Source organism: Numenius arquata, chromosome 10 (genome assembly GCF_964106895.1).
Source record: "Numenius arquata chromosome 10, bNumArq3.hap1.1, whole genome shotgun sequence".
NCBI lineage: Eukaryota > Metazoa > Chordata > Aves > Charadriiformes > Scolopacidae > Numenius > Numenius arquata.
The window spans coordinates 25,654,164-25,670,774 of record NC_133585.1 but is presented as its reverse complement, the minus strand read 5'-3'; the positions used below and the strand labels follow the sequence as shown (position 1 = coordinate 25,670,774).

Below are 16,611 nucleotides of genomic sequence, written 5' to 3'. Positions count from 1 at the left end.
GAGTTTGAAAGGGCAAAGGGAGAGGAAGTTATAGGTGTATTCTGCTAGTTTCAGGAGGTCATCTTTCAACCAAACTTTATGCGACAGTTTTTTAAAGCAACTGCTGTCTGAATATTCATTTACAGATGTATAAAAATCTATGTCTAGGACACAGCACTTAATTCTTTGGATGACCAAGAAAATGATGTGTGAGAAAATTAAAACTTAAGCATCTTCAAGAGTCTCTTCAATTGAAAAATCGGAAAGAATAATCGCTGCAGCATGCCTAGGAGGCTGATCCCTCAATCCCCGCCACGCCAAACCCATTATCACCCCAAAGGGGATAATAACTGTCATGCCTAGTCTCAAGCTCGAGTACGTTTGTTAGCGCCCTGACTGATACAGAAAACAAGGTCTAGCATAAGAGGTGTTTCACACTTAAGTGCGCTAATGAATCAAAGCGACAGGAGAGAGTTTTAACCTTCACGGAGCGAAGGAGTTGGTTGCTAACTAGTCAAATAGAGGAAACAAGAGTCTAACAAAAGAAACATTTGTACAGGCAAGGAAGTAAAACAAAGCTGCTTTTTTTCCAGTTCAGAAATAAATCTTGACCATCTCCAGCATAAGGAGTAACCTAATTTGTTTCAGGGTGAAAAAAGGAATCTGTCTGGACACCTTGGAAGTCTCCAAAGGAGAGGACCAGCTATGCCAGGGAACCAAATCACAGCTAACGGATAGTTCTGGTGAACAAATCCCCTCGTCGGTGAGCTCTCGGGTTGAGGCTCCAAAACAGCCTTTCCCTAAAGGGAGAACCTAAAGGTGAAAGGAAGCACAAAGCCTGAAATCTAGACTGACAGAAGTCCAGCAGGCTAAGGAAAACGTTTGCAACCTATACTTCTGCTGCACAGATGGCTCAGCACAGAGAAGCAGTGGGTACAAGCACCTTTTTAACAAGGTTTCAAAGGGCACTAATAGTGTTCCCAGACATCACAATAATAGCAAACAATACTTACTCATTTTTATTAAAAACAGATTAATGTTCAGTGCAGCAGTGTACTGAAACTGTCATTTCTTTTCATGCACAGAAAGAGGTTGTTTTCCAATATCTGATCCTTTAGCTTTTCACTTACATTCTGTACATTCCTGGTTTTCTACACTGTGGGTTTGGGGTGGGTTTTTTTGTTTGTTTGGGGTTTTTTGGGTCTTTTGGTTTTTGGGAGTGTTTTTTTTGTTTGTTTGGTTGGTTTGGTTTTTTTTACTACGCTTGTATCCTCGCCTTCAAAAGACCTCAGTTGTGTATTTCAGTTTTTGTTAGGTTTACGGGTCTATATTTTCACATACTAGTCTCCTCTTTACAGATTATTTTTTTTTCAGTTCAAAATTCAAAATTTCACTGGGCACAGACAAATCAATTCTGCTGTACATGTGCAGTGGACCTGATATACTTGGAAAGCCTGGGAGCGACTGTATGTGTAACACATCAGTTACTTGTGAACATGATGAAATTCAGACCAACACATTCTGAATGCAGGACACACACTGTAGATCTTATGAGTCCCAGAGGCAAACTTTCTGCACATATTTCTGTCCAGGGAATGCTAGCCAAAACATGGCAAGCCTAAACATAAAACTTTCAACTGCTGTGAGAGAGAGAGGTACATTCATACTTTTCACATAAAAGCAAAAAAATACATCTGAAAGCAAGTATAAGAAGAGATTTAGATCTCTTATTCTAGACCTCTTTCTCTTCCAGAAAGATTTTTCAGTTGTCTTACTTGCCTGCTAAAGAAAACCAGTAGAACACACTTCAAACTGGAATATCCTCTGGTATTGTCAGTCCAGAAAATTAGTAATAAACATTGGGAATAAAATCCTAGTTTCCAAAGGTTATAGGATGACCAAGACTTTCTCCACCAAGGCAGAAGACACTAGCAATTCTGTAATTCCATAAATTCTAGGCAGTTCTTCCAGTCCTTCATTTTATTTTATTTATTCTAAGACTCCGCATGTCATGGTACCCCACATCCTTCCTTACTTGCTGAAATCAGTTCTGTCCTTTGTACAACCTTCTTGTCTTCTTTTCTTGAGTACTCATAGAAACAATTTAAAAATTCAACTTATTCAATTATGCAGTTTAAGTCTAAATCAGTATCATTCAACTATTTTCATTTTTAAGTTTTAATTAAAAGATTTCAGCTTTGGAGTTTTTAAGATTATAACGTTATGGCAAAAATACATAAACCAGTAACAAATACAATAAAAAACAAAGCCTGAAATGTTTAAGTATAAGTGTTAGTATATGTGTAAGAAAAATAACGTGCAAACTGCATAAAGAGAAGAAAAGAGTAGTTCTGGAATATAGTTCATGTCATATGAGGGATAACAGTTTCGTTTTAGTGAATGCTGAAAAGCCACAAAGCACCGCAATGACCAATTCAGCAATACCTTTAAAGGCTCCTATAAACTGTAATGGAGGAAAATGGAGATAGATAAAAGGAGCCATTTTTAAGAAATTAATCCCCTTTCCTCTTCCCCATAACGAAACTTATGTTCCCACTTCTTAAAAAAACAACTCTGCTACGAGTCAGAAATGAAATGAACTAACAATTACCCAGATATTTTCTGCTAACCAAAACCACACTTTTCAGTCTTCAAGGGATCATTTGTCCCCGAGACAACCACTCTGAGGCCAGACTGTAAGTTATTGATGTTGTTTATGGAGGTGGGGGAGTGATTCCATCTGTCTGTGATGGGTACTGCGGGTTTTTAAAAGAAAATAGTCAATTCCAAACAGTTTACTGATAGAATGCTCTCTGAAAGCTTGACCTGGACAAGCTGAATAACTAAGAGGTAACTGCTTCTTACAACTCGGTCCCAGCAACTCATTTGTTCGTGATAATCATCTTACACAGATGAACCTCACATTGTGGTTTACATGTGTGTGGGATCTCTATGTTATCTATGCTAATAAAACATTAATCAAGCGCCAAATTTATAGCAGGCACTTTATAAGTAAGGTCAGGACAGGTCAGCCTCACATAATAGGAAACAACTACAGGCTAGATCTTAACACTGTAACTGAACACCCTTGTTACTTTACCTTGGCCCCTGGGATCAAGACTAGTAGCAAAAATGTTTTCTCTGCCTCAGAATGGTGTTTCCCTCACCATAAACTGAAATGCAACCATTAAAATGGTCATTATTTTTATGTATATTGAAAACATCTACACATTTTAAAGGAAAAATCTCAAATAGCCATTTCCTCCATTCCTACAACGATAAAAATATATTTATATAGCATTCTAATTTGTGTGATAAATTTTTTTTTTTTAATTCAGTGGCTGTCCTAATCCTGTAAAATTTATTTCCTACTGGGATTCTTGCTAGCTCAAGCAACTCACTAACAAACTTTAGGTTTACATAAATGGCTTTTCTTCTAGTACTCCTTAGCTAACTCATTGAGACACTTTTAAAAAAAATCCTTTAGAAAAAGTAAATATTGCTCTTAGTCTGTCTCAATAATCGACTCCTACTGAAGAAAATATTGATGGTTCTGAATAGTCACTGCAAGTCAAAGAGCATGGCCTCATCACCTGCTCTGTCATTTTCTATAAGTCCCAGTAATATACATATACAGTTATGGATTGAACATTAAACTAATTGGTAATATTAACAGATTATTTTATTTTTACCTTAAAGGGGCTCTCTCTTCCTTTCTACTTCACGAGGTAGATAGGAAATAAATGAGCAAACTGGAATCTAATTTTTGAGACAGAGGCTTATCTTACAGTTCCTAGCTACAACATCCGCCAAATATCAATTCCCTTCCTCAAGAGATTAGCTGAATACAAATTATAGTTTCAACATTAACCAGTGCACAAGGACAGGAAGAAAGAAAATCCATGATACATCGGTAAGTGAAATATTTAATGAAACTAAAGAGTATTCAAATTCTGCAAAATCCCATATTCACTATTAGAACTGAACCAAAGTATTGAAGAATGTGAAATCATACTTATAAAACTCAAAGGAAGTGACACTAAAAGGCAGAAGAAAAATTCTTTAAAAAAACGTTTCAAGGCACACAACTTCTTGAAAGCTAAGGTAGAGGTGCTATCAAGTATTCTGACTTACCTTCCTTCATTGACAAGCTCAATAAAGGCAAGGCCAGCATTCTTTTGTATAGAGTTCTGCCACTCCTGGGAAGAAAACAAAAAGAAAAAACAAGAGAAAACTAGTTGTATAAAAACAAAACTAAGAAAAAACATTTTCAGCTACAAACTCATGCACTTTCTTTTCAATTTTAGCAACTTACACCACCATCTGCAAACATATAAAGCACTAACTGTGTGCTAATCAGGAAGGAAACATTGCCAGCATGACGAAACAGAACTCTATTATTTACTCAAAGTCATCTTCCGTGGAGGGTAGAAGAAAATATAAAAATATCCCACAAACAACTGCATCATTTTCTTTTGCTGCGTTATGCAATAATTCTGAAATTACTCTGGTTCACTGATGCTTTTCGCCTTCATTGAACCTTGATAATGCTAGAAACAAAGGGTTTCACGTTAATGTAAGGGTCATTCTTTAGACACAATTTTCTCTTATAGTTTAAAGTCTAGTTAATATACATGCCTATAATAATCCTCACCTCAGCACCACACAGCCATCTCTACCCAAAAAAATCTGCTAATAATCCAAATACTGCATCATTAACACCCAATAGATTTCAAAAAATTTTAGCACATTTTTAACACTGGCTTTTTCACACACTGAAACGATGGTAAGGGCAGACGCACGTGCGCTGCGCGTCTCTCACATCCAACTGAACCCTGAATTGCAGCAAGGTTCTACACCTCTTAAACACGTAGGCAGGTTTTGCCTGGCCCCCGGAGGAGACACACTGGAAAGCAACCGACCCAGATGACCCGTCCCCCGAGGCTTGCTTCCCCCATTTGAAAGCTGAGGAAAAAACAGAATTGGTTAACAAAAACCACAAAGAAGATTTTTTTTTTTTTTTTTAATCCTAGACTCAAGAGGAATAAATTGACAGAGCTAAAAATTAGGGTAGTAAAAGCGTGAACCTTATGTTTTGGGGAAAATGTAGAAGCACTGGATAGAACCAGCCAAATACCACTCTTGGTTTAAACTCTAAAACCCTTCTAAACTAATACAAAAGAACGATTCTGCAGCAGACAGATATTTAAGTTTCAGATGCTTTTCCATATCGGCTGCCTTGATTTTTCAGTTTTTGTTTATGAAATAATAATCCTAATGATTATTCTCATCAGTACTTCCATCACTGTGGTTCTTTTCAAAAACCTCATCAGCTCCAAAACAGGCAAAAAGCGCAAAACCGAAAATACCTCTAAAATTTCTGGTTTGTGAATGTGGGAGTTTTTAATATCCAGTGTCAACAGAATAAAATTACCTCTCAGTCAGTGACACGCAGGTTTGACCCGACTGACACAAAAGCCAGTAGAACAATGTTGTTTCTTTACAGTTTAAATTCTGCCAACCTGCCCCCCGCAAAAGCAAAAGATTTCCAGATTTGAAATGCAGAGGAGAGGTTATAACGCTGGTCTCTCAAGGCTTGACATATTCCAGGCCCAACATACTCTTTTATAATTTTTAAGTTGCAACGACGTATTACAATTTTCAAGTAGTCAGAATTAAGAGTAGAATAACTGGAAATTGCGATGTATTATTCATCATGACTTATAAATGTTTTTTTACTTTTTATATAAATAGTTTATATGCATAATAGGTAAGAAACGTTCTAAGTATCAGCTAAGTTCCATTTACATATTATCAAGTATGGGGTTTTTTTGGGTTTTGGGGTGGTTTGTTTTTTTTTAAAGCGACATTAAGTAGCATCGTTGGTCCGTACTGCTACCTATACCTTACTAATATTTCTCCCACCGCCATTCCCCCAGTTCTCCTCTGTTGCTTTCTGGTGGCCACCGTTACACGGCTTCAAGTTAGTCTGTAAACAGCTTTACGAAGCATTTATTCTGATGAAAAAAATACCTTTTAGATCCTAATATTCTAAACAAAATAGCACACGCGACTAATCCTCGTAGAGGTTTTTTTAAAATGTAATATCAAGTTCTAAATACTTAACTGCATATAATGATAATTGAAGCTATTCTCTGTTGGCTTAAATGTGTGAAAACTCAAGAAAAGCAAACTATTTCTTTCCACTTATGACATTGTCCATCTGCTGCTCTGCTCTTTAAGAGAGCTCTCTACAATACTTGAAGATTTAATTGGTGAAGATGGAGGTTGCCAAAAGTGAAAAGCAAGTGCATTTATCATGATACTTTTCAGCATTTTTCTCCACATCAGACATCATCAAAGAAGGCGTTAGTCTAAACAATTTCATAAATCACAGCTGAATACACCCTAAAGCTAATTTTAATAGCTGAAAGAAAAGACTAATGGTCATAATCTTTCATGATCCATTCAATATTTCCCCACAGTATATGTTCTCTCTCAAACAATTACACTCAGTATGCATATTGCATTATTGTATCAACATCTTAGTTATCCATCTCCCAAAGGAATTGGGGAAAAAAACACGTTAAAAGCCTCAAACTCAACCACTAATGCAACTAAATAACTACAAAACATATTTCAGCACTTTCCTAAGGAAGGACTGCAAGGGAAGATCAACAAAGTCAATAATTTCATACCTGTTCTAAGCTGTACTTAATTGACCATCATTTCCTACAGCTATAAATGTTTAGTAACCGAGAGACATAATCTACTTTTAATGCTTTTGGTCACTGTACACTCAACAGTGAAGCAGGAAAAGAAAAACCCTAGAAGCACTAAACATTATAACAAATAGCTGCAATGAAAAAAAAAAAAAAAAAACATTACAAGGAGATAAATATGAAATCACATTTTATTCAAATACCATCTCTGATGTGGAAATTTCCTAGCTCATTATTGTTTCACCTACTTCCTTAATGGAATCTGTAAACACTTCCGTAAGTACTCTAGATAAAATACAAAAACTATATCCTTTCCTGAAATGGTGCTTCAAACCTCACCATAAGCAAAATTATATCCCAGTCCTCTAAAGCACCAATTTTATATCATCAACAAGTTTCATTAACACATTCTAAGTCAATGCACAAGGATCATTAAATGAAAACATTAAACAGTACTGGTCTTAAACCCCTCCCTTCAGAAACTAATAATCTCCCTCGAGGCTTATATCATGACCTACTGTTGTCCCATTTGAGTCAAGTTGGGGGGTTTTAATTTACTTTACAGTGTTTTTTTAATTAATTCTAACTAATGATCAGTCATATGACAGTACCAAATGCTCTAATGAAACTCACGTAAATTACTACATTTCTCCATTGTCTAGGAAGTACATTTTGGGCAAAGAGCACAACACGCATTGGACCATAACCAACAATGAGATTAGCCAAGAAAAACAATCCTTCGCAATTCTGTGTTCCATTTTATGTCATTTCACCTACATGCGTCTGTGTAGTTACGTCAGTCTTCAAATGCATTGAAAAGTCTTTCATACTACTTGATCCTCTTATTTCCTTTCTTAAAAATAAGGTATGTCTCTAGTCATATGGCATCATCAGATAAGAGGAGAAGTTATTTAAAAATCCTACACTGAACTTGAATTTTCCAGTGTCAATGACTCTATTGCTCAGTCATTTTCTTCCGTTTGCTGTTGGCTCCCTGTTCATTCTGAATATCCTTGTTCAAATATAATACTTCAAGAGAGTCTTATTTACCCAAAAGGGCCTGTCCAAAGCAGCAGCGAGCAGAAGCCAGCTTCAAAAGAAAGAAATGCAAGTGGCTCCTCACACAGTTTGTTACAGATCAGCGGAACCTAACGCCAAAGGATACCGTGGTGGCTAAAAGTTCAATAGGATCGAGAGGAGACTGCAGAAGCACACAGAAGGGAAATACATTGATACTGAGTAGATACCACAGAAACTGCATCCAGTTCAGAAAATACCCCGAGCTGAAAATAGCTGGAGCGTGGAAAAAGTATCATACACACTTGTCCTATTTCATTCTTCTTGAGCACCTCTTTGTGTCTGTAGTTGGAGATACAACAATAAGCAAGGTGGAGCCTTTATCTAACCCAATATAGCCATTCCTGAGCTCTAATCACCCAAACAAACGCCAAGAAAATTTTGTTGATTAACGTTTTTGTTGGTTTGTCATTTGAAATGTTTGCCTGTAGGCAGCAAATGGACATGTCCCTCTCACCCTGTACACTCCTAGGAAGTAACTAGAATCATAAATCAAACAACCCAAAATATATATTCTTTAAGCTATATAAAAAAAATTTGCAAGACCAATCCATCAATCGGTCTGATGGCTAAACAATTAAACGTGGATCCTTAACAGATTATTTAAAACATATCCAATAGATGAAAACTGCTCTATTGTCAGCTGTAGCAAACTGTGCTACTACTTTCATTCATATCCACATACACACGCGTACTCCTTCATGATTCATTTTTCTCAGTAACTTAAAAAATATCCTCCTAACAAGGTTAACGTATTCCACAATTAAGAATTATATCTAACGATTGGAATGCACATTCACAAGCAAGCAAAAAAAAAAAAAGGGCTAATTCTTTGCTAATCTGTCCTTCCCATAAAGCTGGTGGAGTTTTAATAATTTATGTTGGTTATGAAACAAAGGAGAAGGATGACTTTGGTACTGAGAACTATGAATGGAGCGCTAAGGAGCGGGGTGGGAAAATGTGTTAACATATGACTAAGAGACATATTATATCCTAGAGTAAAGGTCAAATCTGCATGAAAAACTTGTTCATAGAGAGATATACTAATCTTTAAGTGCCTAAAGTAAACTATCAAGAACTTTTCAGCAGTGTTTGCACTTGGTGTCAGCACTCTCTCAGCACCACATCCACTACAGGCTTGAATGAACTCAGCAATAAAGAACATATAGTGAAAAGTAGATTATATCTCAGCTGGGTTCTTCATAATTAAAAAAGAAGTTAGACTGCATGTTAAGCAGAATATCTGCAAACATAAATTACTTTTAAAGAGTTGAAGCATGCTTAAATTATTGTAACCTACAAAGCTCTGTTGAAAAAAATTAAAACCAACATGGAATTATGGGAAACCATATCTAGAAACTCTATGTAGCATTTTAATATCAAAATTAGCACATGCTAAGTAGTGTACGAAACAGAAAAAAATTGCAAGGATGCGACACACTTTAATATAAGAGTAACACAAAAGCACGTTTGGAGAAGACAATGTTATTCAGGATATATACAGTCATACCTGCTTGGGTGCTCAAAATTTAAAACCCATAAATCAATAATGGAAGAACTATCAGAAATTATTCAGAAAAAAAATAATTTCAATAATTACATTCATGGCCCTTTCTCTATAAAGCAACATCACTGTTGCTGAATATTGACACAGGAAAAAAAAAGAGCTTGCAAAAATATTTACTACTATCCCAAAAACTCAGAACATCTTGTCGGGGGGAAAGCTTATCTAATAGGCTTGAATTTATTGAAATTTAAACAATGGATACCATTCCCCATTAAACAATGGCTTGTCTATGAAAGCTTTAACATGGCATCTATGTAACAAGTCAAGCTATCTCACTAATCAATACAGAGGTTTTGATTTCAATAAGGGTGATAAAAGTTACTCTAACCCTGGCCAGCTACAAGCTCTCAACAGATGCTCATCATTAGGCCTCTATCAGGGTCCCACATACTCAGGCTGTACAAATGTGTCCTATTAGTACATGCTCTGTCTGTTTGGCAACTCCGGGCTTAAGACAAATGGCAGCTGCTGCCCTCCAAGGTCTGAAGTCAAGTCCTCAGGGAATCTAAAAGTCCAACTGGAAAAATCAAGGCCTGTTCATTAGAGACTGCTCCAGGGGAAACTTGCAAGGCTGCCATCAGAACTATATAAAAGAGCTAATTATTTTTGTAAGACTTTTAAACTATCAAACACACTCAGTTACAATAAAAAGTATTTACTGCTGGCATTCCATTAAAAAGACATTGCTTTTTGTCAAAAAATCAGCTAGTGACAGTACACCACTGAAGTCTTTGTATTAAAAATTTTAATGAGTCTTCTAGGAGAAAGTTGTGTAAAAATGAACTAGATGAGATAGCTTCTCAAGTGGAGGTATAAAGCCAAGCACATTGTTGTGGGCAAATATTCCAAACACACTCACATCAAACTAACTAATGAACTATAAAGGTGGGCTGAGATTGCATCTAGCAATAGCAATAGATTGTGACTATCTATTGCAATAGCAATAGATTGTGACTATCTAGCCCTGAAAAAGACCAAGAAATTCAAGAAATGAGCACATTCAGTGTTGCAAAACCGACTAAAAAGAACACATAACGTTCTTTGTTCCTTAACAGCATAGGTTTGGAACAAGCAAAGCGCTGCAGTGTACTAGCGTATTGATAAATCAGTCAAAAGGACGTATGGCCCTGTTGGTATCAAACACCAAGACCAAGCAGAAAAAAAACCCAAAGAACCAAAAGTGTTTCAGTATTTTTCCCCTGATAAAACACAAAAAATAGCTACTTTCACAAAATATACTCTGGGTAGAGTTGGAAGTCTATTTTTTTTTATTCATAACCACAAAACTCTTTACTGTTTTAACTATGAAACTGAACACCAAAATATTTTTCCAGCTGCACAGCATGACAACATTGTATTGAATTCTAATGGTACAACAGATCACTGCTATAGTGTATTTATTACAAATCTTTAAAAAGTGCTATATGAAATTCATTAGTGTTCCTTAATCAATTCTTGGATCAACATGCACATTAGCTTCCGACAGCCTAATTCAAAAAAGCAATTACAAGCCTAGTCCTTATGTAAAAGGACAACAGAAAGAAGCTATGTTAAACCAGTTTGAAAGAATGAAAATGTAAAGAAAACAGATTAGGAATGATTTATATCAATGCCTAGTGCTGAAGTTAATTACAACTAACCCAATAAAATAGTGCCTTTATTATTGTACAGCAAGTAATAACCTCAGACGCAGAAAACAGAACTCTGCTGACTTTTGCATGCTCAATTCCACAGCACACTACATTAAGAATTAAAGAAGTAGTAAATAAGCCATACAGAAACGGCAGTTTTTTAACCAAAAGCAGAATTCTCCCCTGCTGTTTAAACCATTTGGGATATTCCACGTAAACAGAGCTTCCTATAAACCGGTATTAAGTTGTCAGTGGTAAATGCCTAAAACTACCTTATAATGCGAGTTTAATTTCAGTACTTAAAATTTGACTTCAAGTCACAATGTGTTTTTATAGAATCTGAAAATAAACTATATACATATAGAGCTGGAGTAGTTTACATATTTAAATACTACGTTGTTCAGTAAAATACTAAATACAAAGCTGTCCGCTTGTCAGACAATGCCTTTTATGCTATGAGATTACTCGCAACATGACAACTGCTGTCTTCTCTACAAACTATGCAAATCTATCCTAAAAGATACAATATTATGAAAGATGCACTACATGAAACGTTACAGCACATACAACCTTTAACAATTACATACAACCAGAAAATCTCAACGCAGGTTGCAGTTATAATTTATGATGACACCAAATATTCGTAAAAAAAAGGATTTTACTTATGAAAGAAAAATTAAATCACTTAATCCGAAAGTTCTTATAAAATTATGAAAGTATCACTGTCTGCATAACATGCTATCAGTAATAACCATCGTAGCATAAAAGTTGCACATCATCAAAACTCACAAACTTCCATTTTTGTATCTAGTTTCAAAAAAGTATGAATGTGTGTATGGAAAACATTTATTACATGCCTTTTACAGTGATCTAACTCATGGCTTGATGAATAAAACTTTGCCCCTAGAACCAGTGTCGCATTAAGATGAAACAGGTAAGGTTATGTTAAACTCCAGTTCCTTTTGGGTTCTAGTACAGCAACAAAGTGTAGAATGGGGAAAAACGGAATGAGTGGATCACTGATTTCAGGTCCACAGTTTCTGACGGAGGAAGCAATTTGCCTGGGCAGCCTCTCCCTTTCTCTCTCCCACTAGCAGGCTGTTGCCATGACTCCTTAAGAAATGGAATTAGGGGTCAGGTTTGAGTTCATGTAGCAGCAAACCTTTTCCACCACAGTTTCCTCTTCAGGTTCTTTGACCATCAGCTATTTTCAGTGCTGAGATGAAAAACAGTGGCTTCAGGAAGAATAGGAACAGAAATCTCAAACATTAATTGAGAAAGTACCAAGCAATTCTGTAAATATGCAGCAACAGGAAGCAAGAAACTATAAGCCAAAGGAGATGAATCAGAAAAACAGAAGTGAGGAAAAGGGACAACATAAGATGAACACAGGGAAGAGATCCAAATAATCAAGTTTCAGTGCCAGCACCATTTTTATGGAAAAAGGAAAATAAATCGAGGAATAGCAGGAGTATAAGGCAACGGCCTCTTGATTTCAGTGCTTTTTTTTTTAACCGTGATTTTAAATTGAGTTTTTGTAAAACCACTGCATGGAAAAAATTGTCTTTCAAGGTAGACTATCAACTATAAGTACAGGAAAATCATAGCATACTTGCTGCTGCACACTTGCACTAGTAGTGATGGACTGATCCCACCGAGAGCAACACTCCCTCTCACCACCACCAAAGCGCAGCAACCTTTCTGCTCAATGTCTGATAAGCTTTAACTGAAAAAAATTAGCTATTAAAAAACCTCAACTATATACACAGTGAATACTATTTTGGAACTAAAAGTTCCCTTTTCCCCAAATGTAGCTTAGTTTCAATTGAAACTCTCATAACAAATGCATGCAAACAAGTGAACAAGATTCCTGCTATCATTGTACCTTTGAGGCAATGAAATCAAAGTATGTGAACCAATTCCAGCTCTTCACTCAAAAGACAGGATGTCCAAACCTGTCCCTTATCATTCCCTTGGGTAATCCGATCTTAACGCAGATCTTTTAAGAAAAGATTTAGAGAAAAGGAAGTTAAATCAAATCAATTTTTTTCTTTTTTTAAAAAGGTGGAAAAACTAACGCATGTCTCTTTTATTAAGACTCTATTTGCACATTACATTCCCTTCCTCACCCTGCATCTGTGGTCTTCATTTAGACTAACATATTCTGGGTATCCGTTATCCCACTGCTACACAATGCCCAGCAACACAGGGCTCCATTCTCATCTGTCCCTATACGTTGCTATAATAAACATGATAAATAATAATTTTCTGCTCCTTTCACTGCAAATCCTCCCCTGCCCTCACCAAGCAAGTTTTCCAGAAAGAAAAATAGAGTCACTTCTGGTTTAAGTAGAAATAGAAATAAATATCTTCGTAAATATTCAGAGGGTACTGGAAAATCCAAATGATTCTTCCAAGTCAAATTCAACTCAGAACTAGGATCTAATGCCTCAATATCACATTGATTGCTGTATAATCTGAATTACGAGGTTTTTCACTTAAACAAGTTATCTTAAAATATTTATTGAAAGATTAGTGCATCATCAACATCTTTGAGGGGACAAACATTTTCCCTGTTGCAGAAATATGTAAAGAGGCACCGATGAGTATAAATAAGACCAAAAGCTAAACAATAAACTGAACAGTACCACTATGCAAAGCTTCTCCTACCAGAACTTTGAGCAAACAGCACCACTCCCCAAATCACGAGTTTCCTAAGCAGTTTTGCTTGGAAACAGAGAAACATTATTTGGTTTATTAACGTGAACAAAAACGTTCACCTATTTGTAATTAGTATGAAGTCAGCGACAGGCATTGCCGCTCGCTGAACTTTCCATAATCTCATACCCCTCCCCTCCACTAAACCTCCTTCCATAGTCTCAAATTAAACAGACTAGCTGTAAACCAGCAGGGTGTCAAATTAAAGCACACTTTATTTTCAGAGGTCTCCACACTTCGCGGCTGACTTCCTGTCAGGAAGAGTTCCATTTCAGTGCAGAGCCCCATCAGCAGGGAGCTCCCAGAATTAAGTGCCAGTTGATATTACTTTGTTTTGCATTTACCACCCATGAGAATATTGTTCAAAGATCTAGTTAGAAAGTCAGCATGGTATCATCCTTCTGACTAGACTGCCAAGCCACAGGGTGTACTCTCACTGCACAAAACTCACCTTAAATGGTGATGTTTTTTTAAGTCCTAGTGTGCTGGTGAAGCAACAGGATGCCTTTTTTCTTCAGAAAAGTCTTGCTTCTGCAGCTAAATTATGTTCCCTTAGTTTTGAACATCTGCAGCAGTGTACGTTCAGGGAAATGAAGCTGTCCTGTTCCCCTGTCACACCCCCAAGATTCACATTTACATTAGACAATCCACTCTCCTCCCTGAACACAAAAACGTATATATTAATCATACAAATTCTCAGCAACACAGTTTTAAAGATGAATATTTTTAGCTGCAGCAGACATTAAACTCTATTTTCTATTAAACTCTCACCAACATCACGTTCTGGATTCCTGACCAAATTCAAGTAACTTTCATTTTGTAAGAGAATTGTTCTTAGTAAGAAGAGTCTATAATACCTGAAAAGCCAATAGAACAACCACTAAAGATTGTAATTAATAAATACTTATTTTCCTCCCAGAACTTTACTGTAGGCAACAATTCTGTTTTAGTAAGATGGCCTCAGGAAAGTTTCATCTCTCTCCACTCCCCTGTGGCAAACTATTTCTAAGAACAGTTTTATGGTTTTTAACCCCTCTTTTATCTATACCCAAAGTCTGCAAGTCACGTTGACTTCTCCAAGTGCATTGTCCCAAGAAACAACGCTTCCCATCACTCCACACCAAAACATCATGGCTTTACTACACCTATCCACTTGTATCTCTCTCCACATGTTCTTAGTCTAATAGCTAGCACCCATCCCAATTTCTTCACATATAAATATTTTAAATTTTTTTTGTTCAAAACCACAAAGCTCACAATTACTTTCCAGAAAACAGCCGTGTAGTACAAGCCAAAAAAACACTGGTTGTTTCACACTACTCTTCTCAGTTTGCAGCTGCAGCTAGTACAGCTTGGGTTTTGTCCACTTCAAAATGCAGCGGCTGCAAACCGTAGAAGGCATTTTCCAGTGGGTCAAAAGCAGGTCTAGATGAAACGAGTTTCAGCCAGGAAGCCATTTCTATTGCTTTGCTGATTATTTCTCTCTCATACACGGAAACATCAAGCCCATTTAACAGAAATGTAACATATCAGATATTCTGCTGGTTTTCTCCTACTAAACGTAACACAACATAGTTTTTGCTCATCCACATCATGCATTTCATCTCCAAACTGGGGAGTGAGCAAACCTTTAAAATAGCCTCCTAGTTTAAGAATTATGGAAAGATATAAAGGGAGATAAAGCCAAAGTACTAGCTCCCGTATTTTAACTACTGTGACCACTACCTGTCAGGATATAACTATAAAGTGTTTATTGCATCATTAAGTCAAGAAAAGGTCACTTATTATTCATGCAGTATTGGCAAATCATTCAACCTATTTCCACGCTTAAGGCAAAAGCAAAGTCCCAGTTATAAACTTCTTTGATTTCTACAACTACGCAAACTGTCAATACACATCCACTTCATAGACTCATGCAAGAAAGAATATTCTATCAGAATTTATATTTTTTTAAAATTTAGCCAGTGATGGACAGAGTTGTTTTAAACTCCCTATCTGTAAGCCGTATTAACAGTAAACAAAGCACGTTATTCCTGAAGGCAACAACTACACCTCAGAGAAAAGACAGAGTTTAAGCGTATCTTAAGCACAGCAAACTAAAGCAGGATCTGAGAAGTGTGAACCTTAGTGATTATTCGAAGAATTATCAGAGGTTGAAGGAAACTCCTATTTAAACACGTTAGAGTGCTCTCCACGCAATTCCATGGAATTCAACAGGTTAAATATTGCAGGCAATTACAGGCAATTAAACTTTCAAACAATTTAGAAAGCAACAGGAAATGAAAGTAGGAGTGAAATTCCAAAAGACAAATTTTATGTTATCCTGGAGTTTCACACAGAATATATTACAATAATCTAGTTCTGGAGAGACAAAGTCTACATACTGCTTAAGTCAAAGGAAAAAAAATAATATACGCAGCTAATTTAAAATGCAATTTCAACATACTCCAGTTCAAAGGAAAAGTTTTCCCAGTTGTTTCAATTTATTTCAATCTTATTAGAATTGCACTTCAGGTATCTATCAAACTGATATAGAATATAGAACACTTAGAATATATAACACAGTTCAATGAAGCAAGCAGCAAAATATCCATAGCACAAGTAATCCATTTGTAATTATTCCCAATACTCTGCTCAGTGACTTACACCAAGCATGAAAGTTGTCAATATACATTTTCAGCACCCAAAGTGAGATCCTCTGAGACGCAGGAAAAACTCCCACTTGGGAAAGGAAAGAAGCTACACTGTGCATTAAAAAACCTCACATATATCAAGTGTAACAGAAAATCCAAGTGATCTAGACAACAGATTTGATAATTTAATGTTCTGCTTTGTTAGAAAGAAACCCACCGACAAGATAGTATCTAAAATCCAAGCACCAAAGGACTGCATTTAAGCATTTTGGATTCCACAGCCA

At 36.3% G+C, this 16,611-nt stretch overlaps 1 protein-coding gene across 2 annotated transcripts in view; it reads right to left on the bottom strand.

Moving 5' to 3' along the window:
- The window catches only part of LRBA (LPS responsive beige-like anchor protein), a 416,351-nt gene that overhangs the window by 278,865 nt on the left and 120,875 nt on the right, over nucleotides 1–16,611 (bottom strand). For both annotated transcript variants that reach the window (XM_074154664.1, XM_074154665.1), the window contains one exon: nucleotides 4,114–4,178. In XM_074154664.1, the coding sequence (XP_074010765.1) occupies nucleotides 4,114–4,178 (65 nt within the window). The remainder of the gene's footprint in view (nucleotides 1–4,113; nucleotides 4,179–16,611) is intronic.